The sequence below is a fragment of the Hyaena hyaena genome, unplaced genomic scaffold, assembly GCF_003009895.1.
Source record: "Hyaena hyaena isolate Hyena2069 unplaced genomic scaffold, ASM300989v1 scaffold_56, whole genome shotgun sequence".
Taxonomy (NCBI): domain Eukaryota; kingdom Metazoa; phylum Chordata; class Mammalia; order Carnivora; family Hyaenidae; genus Hyaena; species Hyaena hyaena.
The window spans coordinates 677574-694854 of record NW_024080688.1 but is presented as its reverse complement, the minus strand read 5'-3'; the positions used below and the strand labels follow the sequence as shown (position 1 = coordinate 694854).

The 17281-nt window shown below is 55.5% G+C and overlaps 1 protein-coding gene across 1 annotated transcript in view; it reads right to left on the bottom strand.

Moving 5' to 3' along the window:
* Window positions 1–2706: 2706 nt before the first annotated feature.
* The window catches only part of PLXND1 (plexin D1), a 57486-nt gene continuing 42911 nt past the window's right edge, over window positions 2707–17281 (bottom strand). The window contains exons 21-36 of the mRNA XM_039231293.1: window positions 13710–13817; window positions 13508–13620; window positions 12555–12659; window positions 11930–12060; window positions 11395–11593; window positions 10202–10348; window positions 9844–10000; window positions 8910–9013; window positions 8764–8827; window positions 7961–7995; window positions 7609–7713; window positions 6941–7104; window positions 5655–5802; window positions 4453–4593; window positions 4157–4231; window positions 2707–3899 (exon numbers count right to left, since the gene is read on the bottom strand). Of these exons, the coding sequence (XP_039087224.1) occupies window positions 3783–3899; window positions 4157–4231; window positions 4453–4593; window positions 5655–5802; window positions 6941–7104; window positions 7609–7713; window positions 7961–7995; window positions 8764–8827; window positions 8910–9013; window positions 9844–10000; window positions 10202–10348; window positions 11395–11593; window positions 11930–12060; window positions 12555–12659; window positions 13508–13620; window positions 13710–13817 (1913 nt within the window). The 3' untranslated portion in view covers window positions 2707–3782. The remainder of the gene's footprint in view (window positions 3900–4156; window positions 4232–4452; window positions 4594–5654; window positions 5803–6940; window positions 7105–7608; window positions 7714–7960; window positions 7996–8763; window positions 8828–8909; window positions 9014–9843; window positions 10001–10201; window positions 10349–11394; window positions 11594–11929; window positions 12061–12554; window positions 12660–13507; window positions 13621–13709; window positions 13818–17281) is intronic.

The window sequence follows — 17281 nt, the reverse complement described above, 5'->3', positions numbered from 1 at the left end:
CAGCAGGGGTCCAGGTGAGGGGGGCTTAGCAGTGGTGGATTCTGGGTAAACATTGAAGCAGGCTGGATGGAATGTGCTGAAGGATTGGATGTAAGAAAGGGGTCACTGTGGGGCGCCTGGGTGGCTCAGTCGGTTAAGCGTCCGACTTCAGCTCAGGTCATGATCTCACAGTTCGTGGGTTCAAGCCCCGCATCGAGCTCTGTGCTGACTGCCAGCTCAGAGCCTGGGGCCTGCTTCACATTCTGTGTCTCCCTCTCTCTCTGACCCTCCCCTGCTCACGCTGTCTCTCTCTCTCTCTCTCTCTCTCTCTCTCTCTGTCAGAAATAAATAAAACACAAAAATTTTTTTAAAAATTTAAAAAAGAAAGGGGTCACTGAGTCTGCAGTCTGGGGTCCACAGAGCCTGGTGACTCCACAGTGACCATTTCCCTGGGTGAGGACTTGGTTTGGGCAGGAGGCTGCTGAGAGGTGGTCCAGTCAAGGGGTGACCACTGAGCCCAGGCAGGGCAGAGAAAGAATGGGTGAATTAGAAGGAAGGAGTAGGTAAACTGGACAGGACTTGGGAGAGAGGGCAGTTGGGATTCAAAGGGAAACCAAGGCAGGCCAGCATCGGGGCATGGGGCAGCTCTCTTCCTGCCTGTGCAAAACCCTACCCTCGCTTCCTCGAATCCCCCATGCAGCTTTTTCTAGCCGCGCCAACAGCTTCCCTGGGTATCTGTAGTGTGGCTGCCAGTGGGGCCCCGAGGGTACGGTGAGCAGATGGCAGGGGCTGGGCCGGCACTTGGTTGGGGAGGGTCTGCTCGTGCCTCTGCTCCTTTCACGGTTGGCAGGGGGTTGTGGGAGGCACCCAGCCAGACTCTGGGGCTGCATTCCAGGGCCTCACCCCTCCATGAGCAAGGAGCGCCTTCATGCTCCTGGCCTGGCAGAGGCCGGACGGCCTCCAGCACCCACCAGACACGGGTGAGTCTCCTCCCTGCTCGAGGACCCTGCGCCGACGCTGTCTGCTTCCCACGACCCTCGGACAGCAAAGGGACGCCAGACGCTGCAAAGCAAGTCTTCAGGGCCCCAGATAAGAACTGTGTGGGTGATTCACAGAAGTCGTCCACCTGCTGTATTGAGAAACAACCCCAGAGGGGTGCCTGGGTGGCTCAGCTGGTTAAGCATCTGACTTTGACTCAGGTCATGATCTCGCAGTTCTTGGGTTCGAGCCCCGCGTCAGGCTCTGTGCTGACAGCTCGGAGCCTGGAGCCTGCTTTGGATTCTGTGTCTCCCTCTCTCTCTCTGACCCTCCCCCGCTCACGCTCTGTGTCTCTCCCTCTCAAAAATAAATAAACATTAAAAAAAAAAAAAAACAGAAACCAGAGATTTCCTCCATGCGCAAATGTGTTGCGAAACTTCAAGAAGGAGTTGCATGTTAATCAGGCATGAAAACAGGCTGCAGAATATTTAATGACACAGAAAGATGTTACTGACATATTGCACAAAATGGTGTGTACACCCTGGTCTCGAATTTTACCCAGCCCCCGACCCAGGCAGGCGCACAATCTGGACCGACATTCTCTGAGACGTTGACCTTGGGTGGGTTCGCATAGCTTTATTTTCTAAGTGCTTTTTGTACTTCCTGACATTTCTGCAGGAAGCCTGGATTCGTTCTCAAATCACACCCAGAAAAAAAAAAAATCTCTATCAAATATGTCAATAACTTAAATTAGAAAATCTGCTTAATAAAAAGGAATCAGTGCTCAGAATAGAAAATTTGAAAAGATAAAGAATCTGTCCCCACCCAGAAGCCAGGACAGGAGAAGGCTATTTTTAAAGCTAAAAATTGTTTATTTTTCTTTTCTCACTTCTCTTCTCTCATTAATTCTAGAACTGGTATTTGTGGGATTTTGTTTCAATTGTATGAATTTTTCTGTCCTAGTTCTGATTCTTGATAAACGTATGCTTAGTTCCCCCCATTATGATGGAAAAATAATGAACTGAGTAGCTTCAAATTTGGAGCTAGTTCACTAATGACCTCTTCCTGGGGGGTGGCATGAAGCCCCACCCCACCCCGGCCCCGGGCCTGGAGCCAGCTGGGAGGGCTGGGGCTTCTGGGTCAGTGCTGACCACCAGGAGGAACAGCTTGCCCCGGGCTACACCGGCCTTGAGGAAGCTGCATCTGTCCTCACATGAAACAACGACGAGATATTCAAGGGGCATGTGTAAACATCAGCTGTCTTCCTGGGACGCTCACCTTGACCTCCCCACACATTTGGGGTTCACTGTGGAGACCGTATGGAGGAAGCACAAAAGAGAAGAATGAGGAGGCCATGCAACCTGGTTTGTGTCCACACTTGGCTGTTCCCTGGTTACATGACCTCGGTGCCAGGTCGGCGGGGGGGGGGGGGGGGGGGGGGGGGGGGGGGGGGGAATATTCTGTACCTCACGGGCCTGTTATAAAGGTAAGTAGGAGCACGACCTGCACAGGGGTAGGTGGCACATAACAGCTATGACATCTTCCTGGAGGTCCCGTGGGCCAGGCCCAGGGCCAGCAGACATTGTCCCACTGAGCCCTGCTGGGGCCTTCCCAGAACTAAGTCAGGTGTCTGCCCAGCCTCGTCAGGAGGAAGGCCGAGTCAGGGCTCTAAACCTGGCTGCCCCCTCCTTTTTACTACAAGCGCACACTTCCGCCTCGGCCGTCTCAGGATGAAGGCTGGAGCCCACGGCAGGTTTTCCCATCAGGCTTTTATTATAAAGAAGGTTCCAGAGCTTCCCAGCCCCCCTTCAGCCCAGCCCCCATGGGCTCAGGGCCAGTCGCAGTGCTGGCCAGGTGTGCCGCAGGGGAGCTGGGCCAGCCACGGGGGGTCGCTTCTGACAGGAACAGAGTGGGTGACATTTTTCAGGCCCTTGGGGGGGGGGTCTCCGCCAGGTCTGCCTGTCCTCTGGAACAGTCATTTCCAGTGTTGTGTGGGGAGCCCCTGGGGACCCCTCCCCGGGTCCTCTGCACAAGCGGCAGCTATTCACAGTTGGCGCGTGAGAAGTTTTTTAATATATAAAAGCTTTAAAAAAAAAAAGTGGTGCTATCTTTAGAAACACTTCCAGCAAGATCACGTAGCCCAGCTACAGCCTTGGTGCAACTCAGCCCCCTCCCCGCCCTCCAGCCCCTGTCCCCTTGTCCTCGGCCACCCCCGCTGGTGCGAAAGCCCACGGAGCCTGTCCATGGGCCGTGGGCACGGCCCACTCCACCAGCAGCCGCCCGAGCAACCACAATCTGACGCTGCTTGAAACCATGTGCCACCAGGGTCCTCTCTGGGTGACAGAAGACGGAGATGGCATTGTGGTGGTCGGAGCAGAAACCAATCCAGGGCTGGTTCAAGGAAGCCTCCCCTCTGCCACATTGGATGAGGTAGTGTTTCCGGCTGCGGCCTCTGGGCAGGGGCTCCGCTCTGCTCGAGGGCGCTGGGCCATGTCGGGCGGGACTTCAGCAGCAGCAGTTGTGGTGGCTGAGCTGGGGGGGGGGCTCTGTCCAGGCTGTGCTGGGGGTGGGGGGACGGCAGGAGCCCAACCAGGCACTGGCTGCAGCTTTCACGTCCCCAGCCCAGAGACCCAGTCTGGGGGGCAGGTGGGAGGGGACAGAGCGAGGCACCCCAGGGGCGGGGGCTGGGGGGCTCCTCTGCCGGGCTCAGAGAGGCCCCCCCCCCCCAGAAGCTGGCTCTGCTCAGTCCTCCGCCCGCTGCAGACGGAGGCGTGGGGATCGAAGTGCGGGGCAGGTGTCCCTCCCCAGCACCGCCTCGCACAGGCTCAGGCCTCACTGTAGCACTCATAGATGTTGTCTTCCATCAGAGCCACCACCTGCTCGAACTTGTGCTGCAGCTGGGTCCTCCTGGCCGTGGGGTTCGCCTCCAAGGCGGTCATAATCTGAAGGGGAAGCAAGGGGCCACTGGGTCACAGCCCAAGGCCCTGGGCCCCAGAAGCCCCCACCTCAGTGGGGGGACAAACCACACACTGCCTGGATTTCCATTGCCAGCAACCAGCACCCGGAGGACAAGTGTCCCAGGATGTGAATACTTGAGCCGGAACCTCTCCTGGGGTTTTCCTGAGCAGAGTGGAGGTAGGCAGGGCTCAAGTGGGGAGGGAGGGGGCGCCATGACCCCAGGGCCCCCAGGGGTACCCACCTGTGTGCGATATCTCTTGGCATATTTGTAGATCTCGGCCATGGCCACATTGGTGTTGAACTCGTTCTGGTATTTCTACAAGGAGGATGGGGGTGGGGCGGGGTAGTCAACCCACCCTTCAAAACAGGCCCTGGCCCAGCCCCGGTGCTTACACACAACCCCCCGCTTCCCACAGCCCTTCCCTGGGGCTCAGGGCCCCTTCCTGAGGTTCAGGGCTCCTCCCTGGGGTTCAAGGCCCCTCCCCAGGGCTCAGGGCCCCTCCCCAGGGCTCAGGGCCCGTCTGGAGCCCGCCGCACCCGAGACTCCTCGGCCAGGTGCGCGTTCATCTCCTGCTCGCTGAGCGGCGTCATGTCGTGGATCTGCTTGTAGTAGCGCTGCACGATCTTCCGGTATTCAGGGATCTCCTTGGCATAGAGCAGCTTGTTGGTCGGAGAATCCTGGGCAGAGAGGGGCCGGGGGGGGGGGGTATAAGGCAGCCAGTGGAGACCAGATAGATTTGTCTATTTCTGGACACGCCCTCGTCCCTCCTCCACACTCCGCTTTGGAAAGGGGCTCTTGACCCCCTCTCTGGGCTGCCCTTTGCACGGAACTCCGCAGAACTCCTGATTTCCTATGGCACTGGCAGAGGGACGACCTGAAGGCGGACCCGCTTCCGTTAGGGGGAAAAGAGCACACAGGCTGTTTCGTTTGTATCCTTGCTTAGGGTTATGGGCCTTGGTGGCTAAGATTGCTGGAAGCCCGACTGCTGGCTCAGTGGAATATTTCCCACCGCATGTTTCCAACGCCCGAAGCAGAACGTGCCAAGTACGCTCCCAGTTCTTTGTCACGGGCATCCTGCCTGCAGAGACCGTATGTGAGAAGTGATGGCATTCTCTCGCGCACACGGCCTCTGAAAGTCATGGGCTGAAGGTAGGGCCGTGCCCCCGCCGTCCCGCAGTGCCTGGTCTAATTATACCATCTCATTAATGTTCAAAGCAGCCGGCTCTGTTCCATGCGTCCCTGCCCTTGGCCAGGTCGTTCCTCTGCCTAGAATGCCACTCTCCCTCCTCTCCACTCTTGAAAACCAGCCAGATCTTCCCCCTGCACACAGCTCTCGGGGATGTCCCTCCCACGGGCATCTCAGAGGCCTTGGTCACCCGTTCTCCTCTGCCCGCTTTCACTCCGTGCCCTCTTGGACGGCTCTTGACCCTCAGGACTGCTGCTTGGAGCTTCTTATCTCCTTCATGACACTGAACCTGACCAAGCAGGTTTCCCACCTTGGTGCTGACTTCCCCGGGCCTGGCTCTATGGCCTGAATGCTGGAAGGTGGTGCTGGGCACACCAGAGGCAGGTGCAGACTTTCTGACCACAGGGGCAGTTGCTGGGTGTCTGCCCCTGTTGGAAGGTGCCTGCTCATCCCACGTCCCCCCAGCTCTGAGCTCCTCGGGTTCCCCTCCCAGGACGATCTGCGGCCCAGGCACCCGCCTCAGCACCCCCTTCCACCCCGGGAGCAGCAGACCTTGCCCAGCTGAAGGTCGGAGATGGAGCACGCGTCAATGAAAGCCTGAGCGATGACAGAGAGACAGGCGTCGATGTGGTCGGTCTTGTCGATGTCAAAGACAAACTGGGGGTTTTTCAGAATGTTCACCCAGAACCGGAGAGGAAGGCTGTGGGACGGGGATGACGGAGGTGGTGTGAGACCACCCTGAGTGGAGGGGCGGCAAAGGAAGTAGTCGTGGAGGGGGTTCGGAGGAGGGAGGCAGCCAGGCCCCCTGGGACTGGCTGGCTTTACCCCCCAGGCCAGAGAGGCTCAGACCCAAGGCGGAGCCTGGGTTTTGCTCATCCACACACGGGGTTGGTGACCATCTTCGGCAGCCGCAGCAGCAGCGGGGCGCAGAGCCAGGGCTCCCTCATGTAGCGGGGCAGGACGCTGGGGCGGGAGCCCCAGGGCCAGACTACCTTCCCGTCTGCTCCCAACCCCCACAGAACCTTCGGCTCTCACAGCAGAGCCTCAAGCCAAGTCCTGGTTCTCATTAGAAGAACCCCCCCCAACCCCGCCCTGCTGGGCGGCACATGGCTCCTCCTCCCAGCCCTTGCACGGCAGCAGGAAGTCCACCGTGAGCTGGGGCCCCTGAGCAGCCAGGAAGGGCTGAGGGAGGGCAGGGCCCAGAGAGGACTGGTACTGCTCCCAGCCCAGGGCCACCCACTGACTCAGCAGCCTGGACTGCAGGACCCTCCCCTCGAGTTCTGAGAAGCCCCTGCAGCCGCACAGAAACTTCTAGGCTGTGTCATTTTTCCTGAGGGTCAGGCTCAAGTTTTCAACAAGTTGTGAGGTTCTGTGACCTGGAACGCCAAGAAAGCCCTGCCTTAAAGGAAAGCTACACACTGGGAAGAGGAATCAGATCGCGTGGGTTTGAGCCTGGTTCGGCCATTGCGAGGGCTGCGTGATCGCGGGTGGGCCCTGCTTTGTGAGCCTCCACATTCTTATCTGTAAGATGGAGCTGATGGTACCCACTCAAGAGGGGTGGAAGAGAAGAAGGATGGTAAGGGTAAAACTTCTATAATGCGTGCTTCTGGTTAATTCTTACAGTTAAGGTGGATTCCTTTTATTGCCATGGTTTTACAGCTGGGAAAACTAAAGCACAGAGAGGTGAAGTCACTTATCAGAGGTCACACAGCTAGGAAGCAGCAAAAGAGGAACCGAATCCCGGCAGGTGGGCTGAGGGCGCAGGCTCTGACCCCCTGCACCCTTGCTGCCCACCCCTGCCTGCCCGCCTGCCGCCCACACCCCACTGGTCCACCAACCTGTTGGTCTTCCAGATGTGCAGCGTGTCGGGGTCCGAGATACCCCTCTTCTCAGCCTGCTCCTCCAGGAAGTCAAAGAAGTACTTGACAGCCAGTGGTGGTTTGTCTTCACGGATGCTCAGGATGGCCTTGAACAGGTCATCCAGAAACTTCTGCAGTGTGCCCTGTGGAGGAGCAGGGTGGCTCCCATCAGCCCAGGACCACTTGGGGAGGGTGAGTGTGTGCTCCGGTAGCTCCAGGGAGCCCGATGTGTTCAAGGTGGTGCATGGGAAAGCCACATACTATCAGGCTGGTCACCTATCCTCTTAGGACCTTGTTTTCCTGTCTGTGAAATGGGTCAGTGAAATTTGCCTCTCCGGGGTACTGAAAGGATTAATCCAGGTACTGGAGCACGAAGCGGGGAACTGATAGCTCTGGGGTGATGATTCTGCCACCTGAGCTGTGTGACCCTGGGGACAGTACTGACCCCTCTGGGCCTCTGCTGCCCTGTTGGCTGATAGAGAAGTTGTCTGTCTGGCACCTCGCAGGGCTGTGAGCAAATCCCTCCCCAGGAGCAGCACACAGCCTTCCGCCTCTCATGCCAGGAGCCCTTCCGGCCCCACGTAACTCTCCCCGCAACCCACCCCTGGGCATGGGTGCACAGCTGGCCTGTCAGCAGGGAGGCCCACCTTGGTGGACAGCAGGCGTGTCAGGTAGATCTCCGGTAGCACTTTCTTGCGGTGGCTCTGCCGGTGTGACTTCTTGGGCTCTGCCAGCTCGTCCGTGGGCAGCACCTAGGAGGCCAGGGAGGAGGTCAGCCCAGCATCGGGCCCCATCCTTGGCCAGCCTGGGGGCGGGCCTGGCTGCCCACGTGCTTGGTGCTGCACAAGGGATGAGCGTGGTTCTGGGACCCAGCCTTGCGCCCCAGTCCCCAGCCTTTCCCGGGGCTGGGAACGCTCTCCCCAGAGGCCGGGGTGGCAGAAAGCCCAGTCCACACCCGATGAGGGCGGGCGCCCCCAGGGCCAGAGGCCGGGCACTCACCAGATGGAAATACTTCTCCGTGTCCAAGTCTTTCACTGTGAGAGGGAAAACACAATAAATAAACAGGAGAGAGGAGGGGAGTGAGAAACAGAAATGGAGACATAAAGATGGAGACAGGCAGAGAGAGAGAGGTCCAAAGCAAAACCTGGAGAAAGAGCAAGAGAGACAGAAAAACGCAGAAAGAGGTGAGAGAGAGAGAGAGAGATCTAGAGAGACACACAGAGAATGAGACAGAGAAAGAGGCAGTGAGAAACAGACATGTACAAGAAAGGAGAAACAGGGACAGAGAGAGAGAGACAGTCAACAGACGGGGGAGACCCCCAGAGGAGAAAAAGATGGCTGCCCTCACCCCTCCACTGCCCCACCCTGACCTCTTAAGCTGTGGAGAGAGACCCAAGACCCTGCTCCTGACCTCAGGAGGGGACCCTGAGATGACAGGAGCTGAGGACCCCAGACCTGGCTGCTGGGCCTAGGGAGCGTGAGGGTGTGGCTGGGGTGGGACTGAGGCAGGGCCACAGCATAAAGCCTGGAGGGCATGCCAGTTTTCCCCCCCACCCGCAGCCTGGCTGCTGCCCAGACCCCTTGCAACCACATCCCGCCCCTTGGGGGCCTCTCTCGGGCCGCCTTCAGGACACCAGCCTGAGGAGGCCTGACCACAGGCCCTGCCCAAGCTGTGATGCCCCAACCAAGGAGACCATCACCCAGCATGGCCCTGCCTCTTAAAGCCTCAGTTTCCCTATGAGGATTGCTCATAAAGTGCCCAGGCCCGGCCTAGACACCCTCCCCATGTCCACGGGTGCTACCTCGGCCCAGCGTGTTGTCCTTCTTGTCTGTGAGGCTCATGGCCAGGGAGGCGCCTTCAGGGATCTGACCGGAGGGGAGAGGCCGAGGTCAGAGGTCAGAAGTTAGGGAGGGTGGAAGTGGGGGCTGGGGGGGCTGGGGACCCCACCTTGTAGTGGGCCAGCGTGTTGAGCTTCTTGCGGCCATCTTCCACCACTGAGGTGTCATCCAGGTCCCGGAGGATATAGCTCTGCGTGCTTGAGGCAAACCACTCTGGGGGCAGGGAGCAGGGGGTCAGGACCAGGGAGCTGGCCGGAGGGGATGGCACTAGCCTGGGCCACGCAGGGAGAGGCCTCTTGCTCTCTCTGTGGAACCCGGGGCAAGCCATGCCTCCCTCTGAGCCTCTATTTTTCCATCTGTAAAATGGGGAGGAGGAAAAAGATCCAGGGGAGAGGGTACGGTGGGCACAGAGCAGCAGGTTTGGAAATGTCCTCATCTTTGGCTTTGTTACTTTACTGTCGCTGATGAAATAAGTAAAGGCACCATGTGTGAAAGGGATCACGTACCTTCTATGACCCCACTGTCCTTAGGTACTGACTCTGCCCTTCCAGGATCTGGGTGACTGAGTGACTGCCCAACCTCATCACAGAGCTGATCCTGGCTCCTGCACACAGCCCGGGTAAGCTCCCTGCTATGAACAGTCACTGCGCCTAGTTATTATCGCAGCCTGGTGCTTGGAATGGGGCCTGGCCCAGACCAAGTGTTCTGAAGAGCCTGTGATCATAGAACGAATGTTCTCAGCTTTTTGGCCCAACTAGCACTCCTCTGCAGCCTTCAAAACCCACTCCAACTTCCCTGCCTCGAGGAAGCCTTTCCTGAATACTTTTTGCTGGTGTTTGCAGCTTGCTCACACTGCAGGACCCGTCTCCCTGCCAGAGTAGGGGGCTCCCTGGTGATGGGCGTCTCGGCTGATCACCTATCTCCAGGTCCCGGTGCCACCATTAATGTGCATTTGCCGAGGGAAAGGAGTGTACAACCAAGGCAAGGGACCACCCTCACTGGAGCAGCCCGATGCCGCCGCCCGCCGCCCGGCTCCTGCCCACCGAGGTCAACGTCCTCCGCGCGTGGCCACTGAGAATAGGGCACATTCTTGCAGAAGGCTTCCAGAATCTTCTCTTTCACCTGTGTCAGCGTGTCTGTGTCCATGGCCCGCACACTCAGCGAGTCCATGCCACAGCCCTGGAAGGACACGTTCAGGTTCTGCACGAGAGGAGAGGAGACAGTCAGCAAGTCCCTACCCTCGCTAGCCAGGGCCCAGGCAAGGCAATGGCCAGCCCTGGGCGGCGGGTCATGACTGAAGTAGGGAGGCTCCGGGCCTGTGGGTTCCCTTCCCTGTCCGCCTGGGAGGTGGTACCCGGCTGCCGGCCCCGCCCCCTCACCCTGCCGGCCCCGCCCACTCACCCGGGGCTTGGCCTCTATGTTCTCCCGAAGCAGCCACTCCTCGTTGAGTGTGTAGCGGGCCTTGCCCGTGATGGCATCAATGGAGCCCTTGTTGATCTGCTGCTTGATGGCACACAGGAGCAGGAAGAATGGCTCCCCAACTGTTTCCTGGGGTGCGCACAGGGCCGTCAGAGGTCCTGCCTGCCCGGCCCAGCCCCCACTCCTCCCTGCCCCCCTCTCTGCTCCGGGCCCCAAGCCTTTGGCCCTGGTGTGTCCCACCTGGAATGCCTTCACCCCTTCTCCTAACACCTCCACGCTGCTTGTGTAATGTTCTCCTTCTGGATCCTGGTGCCCTTCTCCGTCTCTCCCCACCTCCTGTCCCCTCCCTTTCCCCCTCCCCCCCATCTCCATGGACCCGAAGGTGAAAACCACTGGCTGTGGGCCATTCACCAACTCTCCCAGGTATGGGATATTCCCCTCACTGCCCTGCGTCAGAGCGGACACAATCCGCCTGCCCAGGGCCACCCAGCGGGGAGGTAGCAGAGCCAGACTCGAGTCCCCGGATGGGCCAGCTCCCAAGCCCGTGACTCTGCTAAGCCGCCCAGGGTGACTTTAGGGAGAACTAGAACCCCGAATGTGGTGTCAAATCACAAGCTGGTGAGTAGAGTCTGGGGCCCGGCTGGGCCTCAGACCCCAGCCTTCCTGCTAAGCCCTTAGACCTGAGTTTAGGGTCACTTCTTCCAGGAATCCACCTTGAGCCCTCTAACTGGGTCCGAGGCGTCTGCGGTTGAGTGTCACTGTGTCACCTGTCGCTCTGTATTCTAATTGCCATTTCCAAACCTGGCCCCTCTAAGCCTGGAGGAATCTTAAGGGGCCGGGACTGGGCCTGATTTATCGTCTGAACTCAGAGCTGGGGCCCAAAGGCACGCAAGGGAGGGTTTGATGACCAAGAAAACAATCTTCTGGAACGAAGCCCCCTGACAAGGCCTCTGCTCTGCCCTGAGCCCCTGCAGGAAGCCAGGCCAGGCCTTCCCTGAGCCTCAGTTCCCCTATCTGTATAATGGACCCTAAAGGACTCCCCCTGCTCCCTGGGCCCCTCTTTCCTCCTCTGCACGAAGATGACTGAGTCGACATGAGGATACAGTGAAGTCGGATCCACGACGCTCATCCTAATGAAGGCCTGGGAGGGGGAGGGCCCTGCCGCCCCTCCTCACCCGCAGACAGCTGTACATGCAGATGGACATCCAGTTGGTGAGCATCTTCTCGACCACCGACTCCGTGCGCCGCAGCATGAGCTTCGGGTTCTTGGCGGCCGAGGCGTCGATGAGGTCCACCAGCAGCTCCTTCATGATGCCCGTGTAGTACTCGAGCTTTCCGTGGAGCGCGATGGTCAGCAGCGAGGCCAGGCTGCACCTGCGGCGGGAGGGGGCCATCACTGCCGGGCTCCCGAGGCCCTGCGGCCGGGGAGCGTCAGGAAGGGGCTCCGGCGCCGCCCTGCGGCCCGGCCATCTCTGGTATGCGCCTGCGCAGTGGCGCCTGGCAGGCGGGTGAGCGCAGCCCCGCCCCCTGGAGGGAGGGCCGCTTTCTCTAATGTCCACCGTAGCCACCGTGCCCCGAGCCTCCACCTTGGGCACCCGGGCCCCAGAAAGGCAGGCAGGTGGGGGCCTGGCGGGCAGGCTGATTCGCACGCTGCCCCAGCCTTGGGTCTGGCCAGGCCCCCGCCCCTCTCCTCCAGCCTCGCGGCCTGACCTGTCGCGCACCGCGAAGTCTTTCTGCTGCTCCAGCGCGTGCACGAAGACAATGAGAAAGTGCCTGTTGTTGAGCAACGAGGAGAACAGACCGATCCCCTCTTCCATGTTGGGCCGGCAGCTTTCCGGGATCTGCGGGAGCAATCGGTGCTGGGGTGTCCACAGGGGTGTGGTGCCTCTACCAGGCCTGGGAGTCAGCACTTAAAATGCCCTGAAGGGTTCCTTGAATGGCTCCTGGGACGGGGAGCTCACCACCTTTCCCTTAACTCCCCCTGACTGAGAATAATGGCTCAATGGAGCTGAAAAATGGGGCTCACAAAAGGTCACAAAAGGCCTGGAGGTAACCCAGAGTCCCTTACGTGAGAACCTCCCCTTTTCCATTCTCTAAGCAGCAGGTGGAGCAGGATGTCCAGAAGGGCCCAGTCCTCTCCCCTCACTACCTGGCTTGGGGTCAGCACTTACAACACCCTGAATGGACACTTGAATGCCTCCTGGGATGGAGGGGTCACTATGTTCCGATAACGGACTCCTCCCAACTCCTGGTGATCAGGATCAGATGAACGGGCAAGTGGGGCCCAGAGAGGGGAGGGGTGGCTCTGAGGTGTGCACCTGCATGGGGTACTCACCTTCCATTCTCCCAGCAGCGGGTGGGTCTCCTGCACCGGCGCGCTGCCCTGGGAGTTGAGGGTCTGGGAGGGCAGCACGTAACGTTCTTCATAGAGGGAGGAACACTGTAGGGCAGAGCACCCCCAGCATCTCAGCAGGGCCGCAGTGGCCCCGAGTGGCTCGCAAGGGCTGCTCAACCAATGCAAAGGGGTGCTTCAAACAGGAAGAGACAGTAGGCCATGGCCGGGGCCTTCAGGGTCCAGAGGCCCAAGGGTCTTCACAGGGGAAAGGAAGGGGCAGAACCTCATGCCGCGAGCTGGGGCAGCGCCCAAGGTTTAAGAGGGAGCAAACGTAGCTCAGTGTGGAACGGGTGGAACGGGCGAAAGTGCAGAGAGGCCGGCGGGAACTACAGGGTGGCCCTGTGAGGGCGACTGCAGGGTGAGCAGTGTCCACGGGGCAAGAGGCGGGGCACCGGACCCCAGCACACGTGCTCTGGTCAGGCCCGGGAAGGGGGGGCAGGGCGGCAGTCCCCGGGACGCCAAGAGGGCTGGGAGGCTTGAGGTAGAGTCCAGTGGGCACAAGGGGGGGAGGTGGAGACCCAGAGCCTGACCCGGGAGGGGCCCACCAGGGCTGCGAGAGGCGGGTGGGGCACAGGGGGCCAGGAGAGCCCCCTCAGTGAAGGGAGAGGCAGCCCCCCCCCCGGAGAGTGGGGCTAAGAGCCGCCTTCCATATGGACAGTTAAACATCAAATGAATAGAGAAGAAAAGTAAGGGGAGGAACTGGGACCCCCTCCCTTGGCAGGTGAAGGGGCAGGCGGCCAGGGCTGCCATAAGTGTGTGTACAGGTTACGCACTGCTCAAAGGGCCCACGTAGCACCAAGTTTTTGCATTTGCTTAAAAGTGCCCTCTAGGTTGGCATGGCTCAGAAGGAGATCCAGGAGCCCCTGAGGAGAGGGGCAAGGGCGCCGGCTGACCTTAGGGAAGAAGGTGCGGGTCACAAAGTGCTTATACTCCAGGAATGGGATGCCCTGACTTCGGTTCAGCTCCTTGGTCAGATCAGTCATGTCTGTCTGCAGCTCAGCAAAGCCTGGTGGATAGGCAGTTGAATACATCTTGAACTCATGCCTCAGATGGGAAAGCCAAGGTCCAGTGTCCCGTACAGCCCCCGCCCGCTACCTTTCCGGATTTCCTCTCGGATCTGAGATTCCATCTCCTCCATTTGTAGCAGCGTCTTCTGCCAGTAGCGCTCTGCACGGCGGCTCTTGGTACAGAAGACAAACAGGGCTGCAGACGGTAGAGAGGGGGTCAGGCCTGGAAAGCCCTTTGGAAAACCTTTGGTGGTGGTTGGGGCACCTGGGGGGGCTCAGTCGGTTAAGCATCCAACTTCAGCTCAGGTCACGATCTCACAGTTCGTGAGTTCGAGCCCCTCATCGGGCGCTGTGCTGACAGCTCAGAGTCTGGTGCCTGCTTTGGATTCTGTATTTCCCTCTCTGTCTGCTCCTCTCCTGCTCACACTCTCTCAAAAATAAATAAACATTAAAAAAATTTTTTTAAAGTAAATCTTTGGTGGTACATGGCAGTGAGCAGGGCCTGGGCCTGGAGCAAGAGGTGCTGCTGGCTTCCTGTGCCTCAGGGCAGGGTGCAGGAAGGTGGGGTGGGCCCTGCACCTATGGTCCTCCCCTCCCTGATGGGCCGAAAACTCCTACGGGGTAAAGGGCTGGGAATGCCCAGGAAAATAACTCTGATGTCCCATTCTTATAAAAAGTGTGGGGTGTGTGGGTGTGTTTAAACAGGAGTAAACATTAAAAAATAAAGGTAGTGGGTCAAACACTTAGAAAGTGAACATGAAGAGTAAGACAGAAGTAGTAAAATTAATGAAAATATGATAATTAGCTAAGAGATACATAAAAACAGATGTAAAGTATATCATCAAAAATAAAAAATGGGGGAGAGTAAAAATACAAAGCTGTGGAACATGCTCAAAATTAACTTATCAACTTAAAGGAGACTGTTGGCTCAGTGGGTTAAGTGTCTGACTTCAGCTCAGGTCATGATCTCACTTTTCAGGAGTTTGAGCCCTGCATTGGGCTCTGTGCTGATGGCTCAGAGCCTGGAGCCTGCTTCGGATTCTGTGTCTCCTTCTCTCTCTGCCCCACCCCTAATCATGCTCTGTCTCTCTCTCAAAAATAAACATTAAAAAGAAATGTTTTTAAGTGACTATTAAAACCAAAGATATTATATGTGGTAACCTTGCAGTTACCACAAAGAAAAAAACATATAAAATACACACACACAAAAAACAAATCTAAAGAAAGCTATCAGGCCGCAAGGGAAGAGAGCAGAAAAAAGGAACAGAAGCTATAAAAACAGCCAGAGAATAACAAAACAACAATAAGTACATAGCTATCAATAATTACTTTAAATATAAATGGACTGAATTCTCCAATGAAAAGACATGGATGGATGAATGGATACAAACAAAAACAAGACGCAACTATCTGTTGCCCACAAGAGACTCAGAAGTGTGTGGATACAAACTGAAGGTGAAAAGAATATCCCATGCAAATGGAAGTGAAAAAAAGCTTGAGGTAGCAATACTTCCATCAGATGCAATAGATTTTAAAACAAAGAGTCAATCGAACCAGAGAATATAACATTTGTAAATATTTCTGCACCCAACATAGAAGCACCTAATGATACAAGGCAAATATTAACAGGCCTAAAGGGAGAAGGAGTCAACAACACAATAATATGGGCTTTAACACCCCACTTACATTGATGGATAGACCATCCAGACAGAAAATCAGTAAGGAAGCATCATCCTTAAATGACACACTGGACCAGCTGAACTTAACAGATATATACAGAACACTCCATCCAAAAATAGTAAGGAGCACCTTGCTCAGTCTGGGTGGCTTAGCTGGTTGAGAATCTGAGTCTTGATTTTGGCTCAGGTCATGATCTCACAGTCATGAGATCAAGCCCCTTATTGGCCTCTGGATGGGGCCTGGAGCCTGCTTAAGATTCTCTCTCTCCCTTTCCCTCTGCCCTTCCCCTGATCACACACCCTTTCTCCCTCTCAAAATAAAATAAAATCTCGGGGCACCTGGGTGGCTCAGTCGGTTAAGCATCCGACCTTGAGTCAGGTCATGATCTCTCAGTCCGTGGGTTCAAGCCCTTCATCAGGCTCTGTACTGACAGTGCAGAGCCTGGAAACTGCTTCAAGTTCTGTGTCTCCCTCTCACTCTGCCCCCCCCCCACACACACACACACACACACACACACACACACACTCTCTCTCTCTCTCTCTCTCTCTCTCTCTCTCTCAAAAATGAATAAACATTAACAAAATTTAAAATAAAATCTCAAAAACAGCAAAATACATATTCTTTTCAAGTGCACATGGAACATTCTATAGGATAGGTCACATATTAGGCTACAAAACAAGTCTTAATAAATTTAAGAAAACTGAAGTCATACCAACCATCTCTTCTGACCACAACAGCATGAAACTAGAAATTAATTACCAGTAGAAAATGGGAAAAGGCACAAACATGTAGAGATGAAACAACATGTTACTGAACAGCCAATGAGTAAATGAAGAAACCAAAGAGGAAATGAAAAAATACATGCAGAAGAATAAAAAAGGAAGCAGGGCAGTCCAAAATCTTTGGTACGCAGCAAAAGCCACTGTAAGAGGGAAGTTTGTTAGTAATACACAGGCCTCCTTCAGGAAACAAAAGAAATCTCAAATGACCTAACTTTAAAGGAACTAGAAAAAGAACAAAGCCCAAAGTTAGTAGAAGGAAGGAAATAGAGATCAGAGAAGGCAGAAATGAAATAGACTAAAAAACAATAGGACCAATCAATGAAACCAAGAGCTAGTTCTTGGATAAGAAACAAAATTGACAAACCTTTCGCCAGGCTCATCCAGGAAAAAGAGGACTAAATGAAATCAGAAATGAGAACTGAGAAATTGCAACTGATGCCACAGAAATACAAAAGATAAGAGAACACTGTATATTATATACCAACAAATTAGACAAACTAGAGAAAAAGGACAAATTCCTAGAAATACACAACCTTTTAAGACTGAATCATTAAAAAGAAAATCTGAACATACTGATTACTAGTAATAAAATTAAATCATTAATTTAGAAACTCTCCAAAAAACAGAAGTCCACATCCAAATGGCTTTACAGGTGATTTCTAGCAAACATTTAAAAAGTTAATACCAGTTCTCCTGATATTATTCCAAACAATTGAAGAGAAAGGAATACTTCCAAGCTCATTTTATGAAGTCAAAACCAGAGACTACAAAAAAAAAAGAAAAGAAAATTACAGGCCAAAATCACTGATGAACAAAGGTGCAAAAAATAAATCTGCAAAAACATTAGCAAACCAAATTCAACAATACATTAAAAAGATTGTACACCATGGGGGTGCCTGGGTGGCTCAGTCAGTTAAGCGTCTGACTCTTGATTTCGCTTCAGGTCATGATCTCACAGTTCATGGGATCAAGCCCCACATCAGGCTCTGCTTGGGATTCTCTTTCTCTCTGCCTCTCTCCCACTCACACTCTCTCAATCTTTCTTTCTCTCAGAATAAATAAATAAACTTAATGAAGGCTAGAAATCACATGATCATGTCAATGGACGCAGAAAGAACAACTGACAAAATTCAACATCTACTTATGATAAAAACTCTCAGCAAAGTAGGCATAGTGGGAATGTACCTCAACATAATAA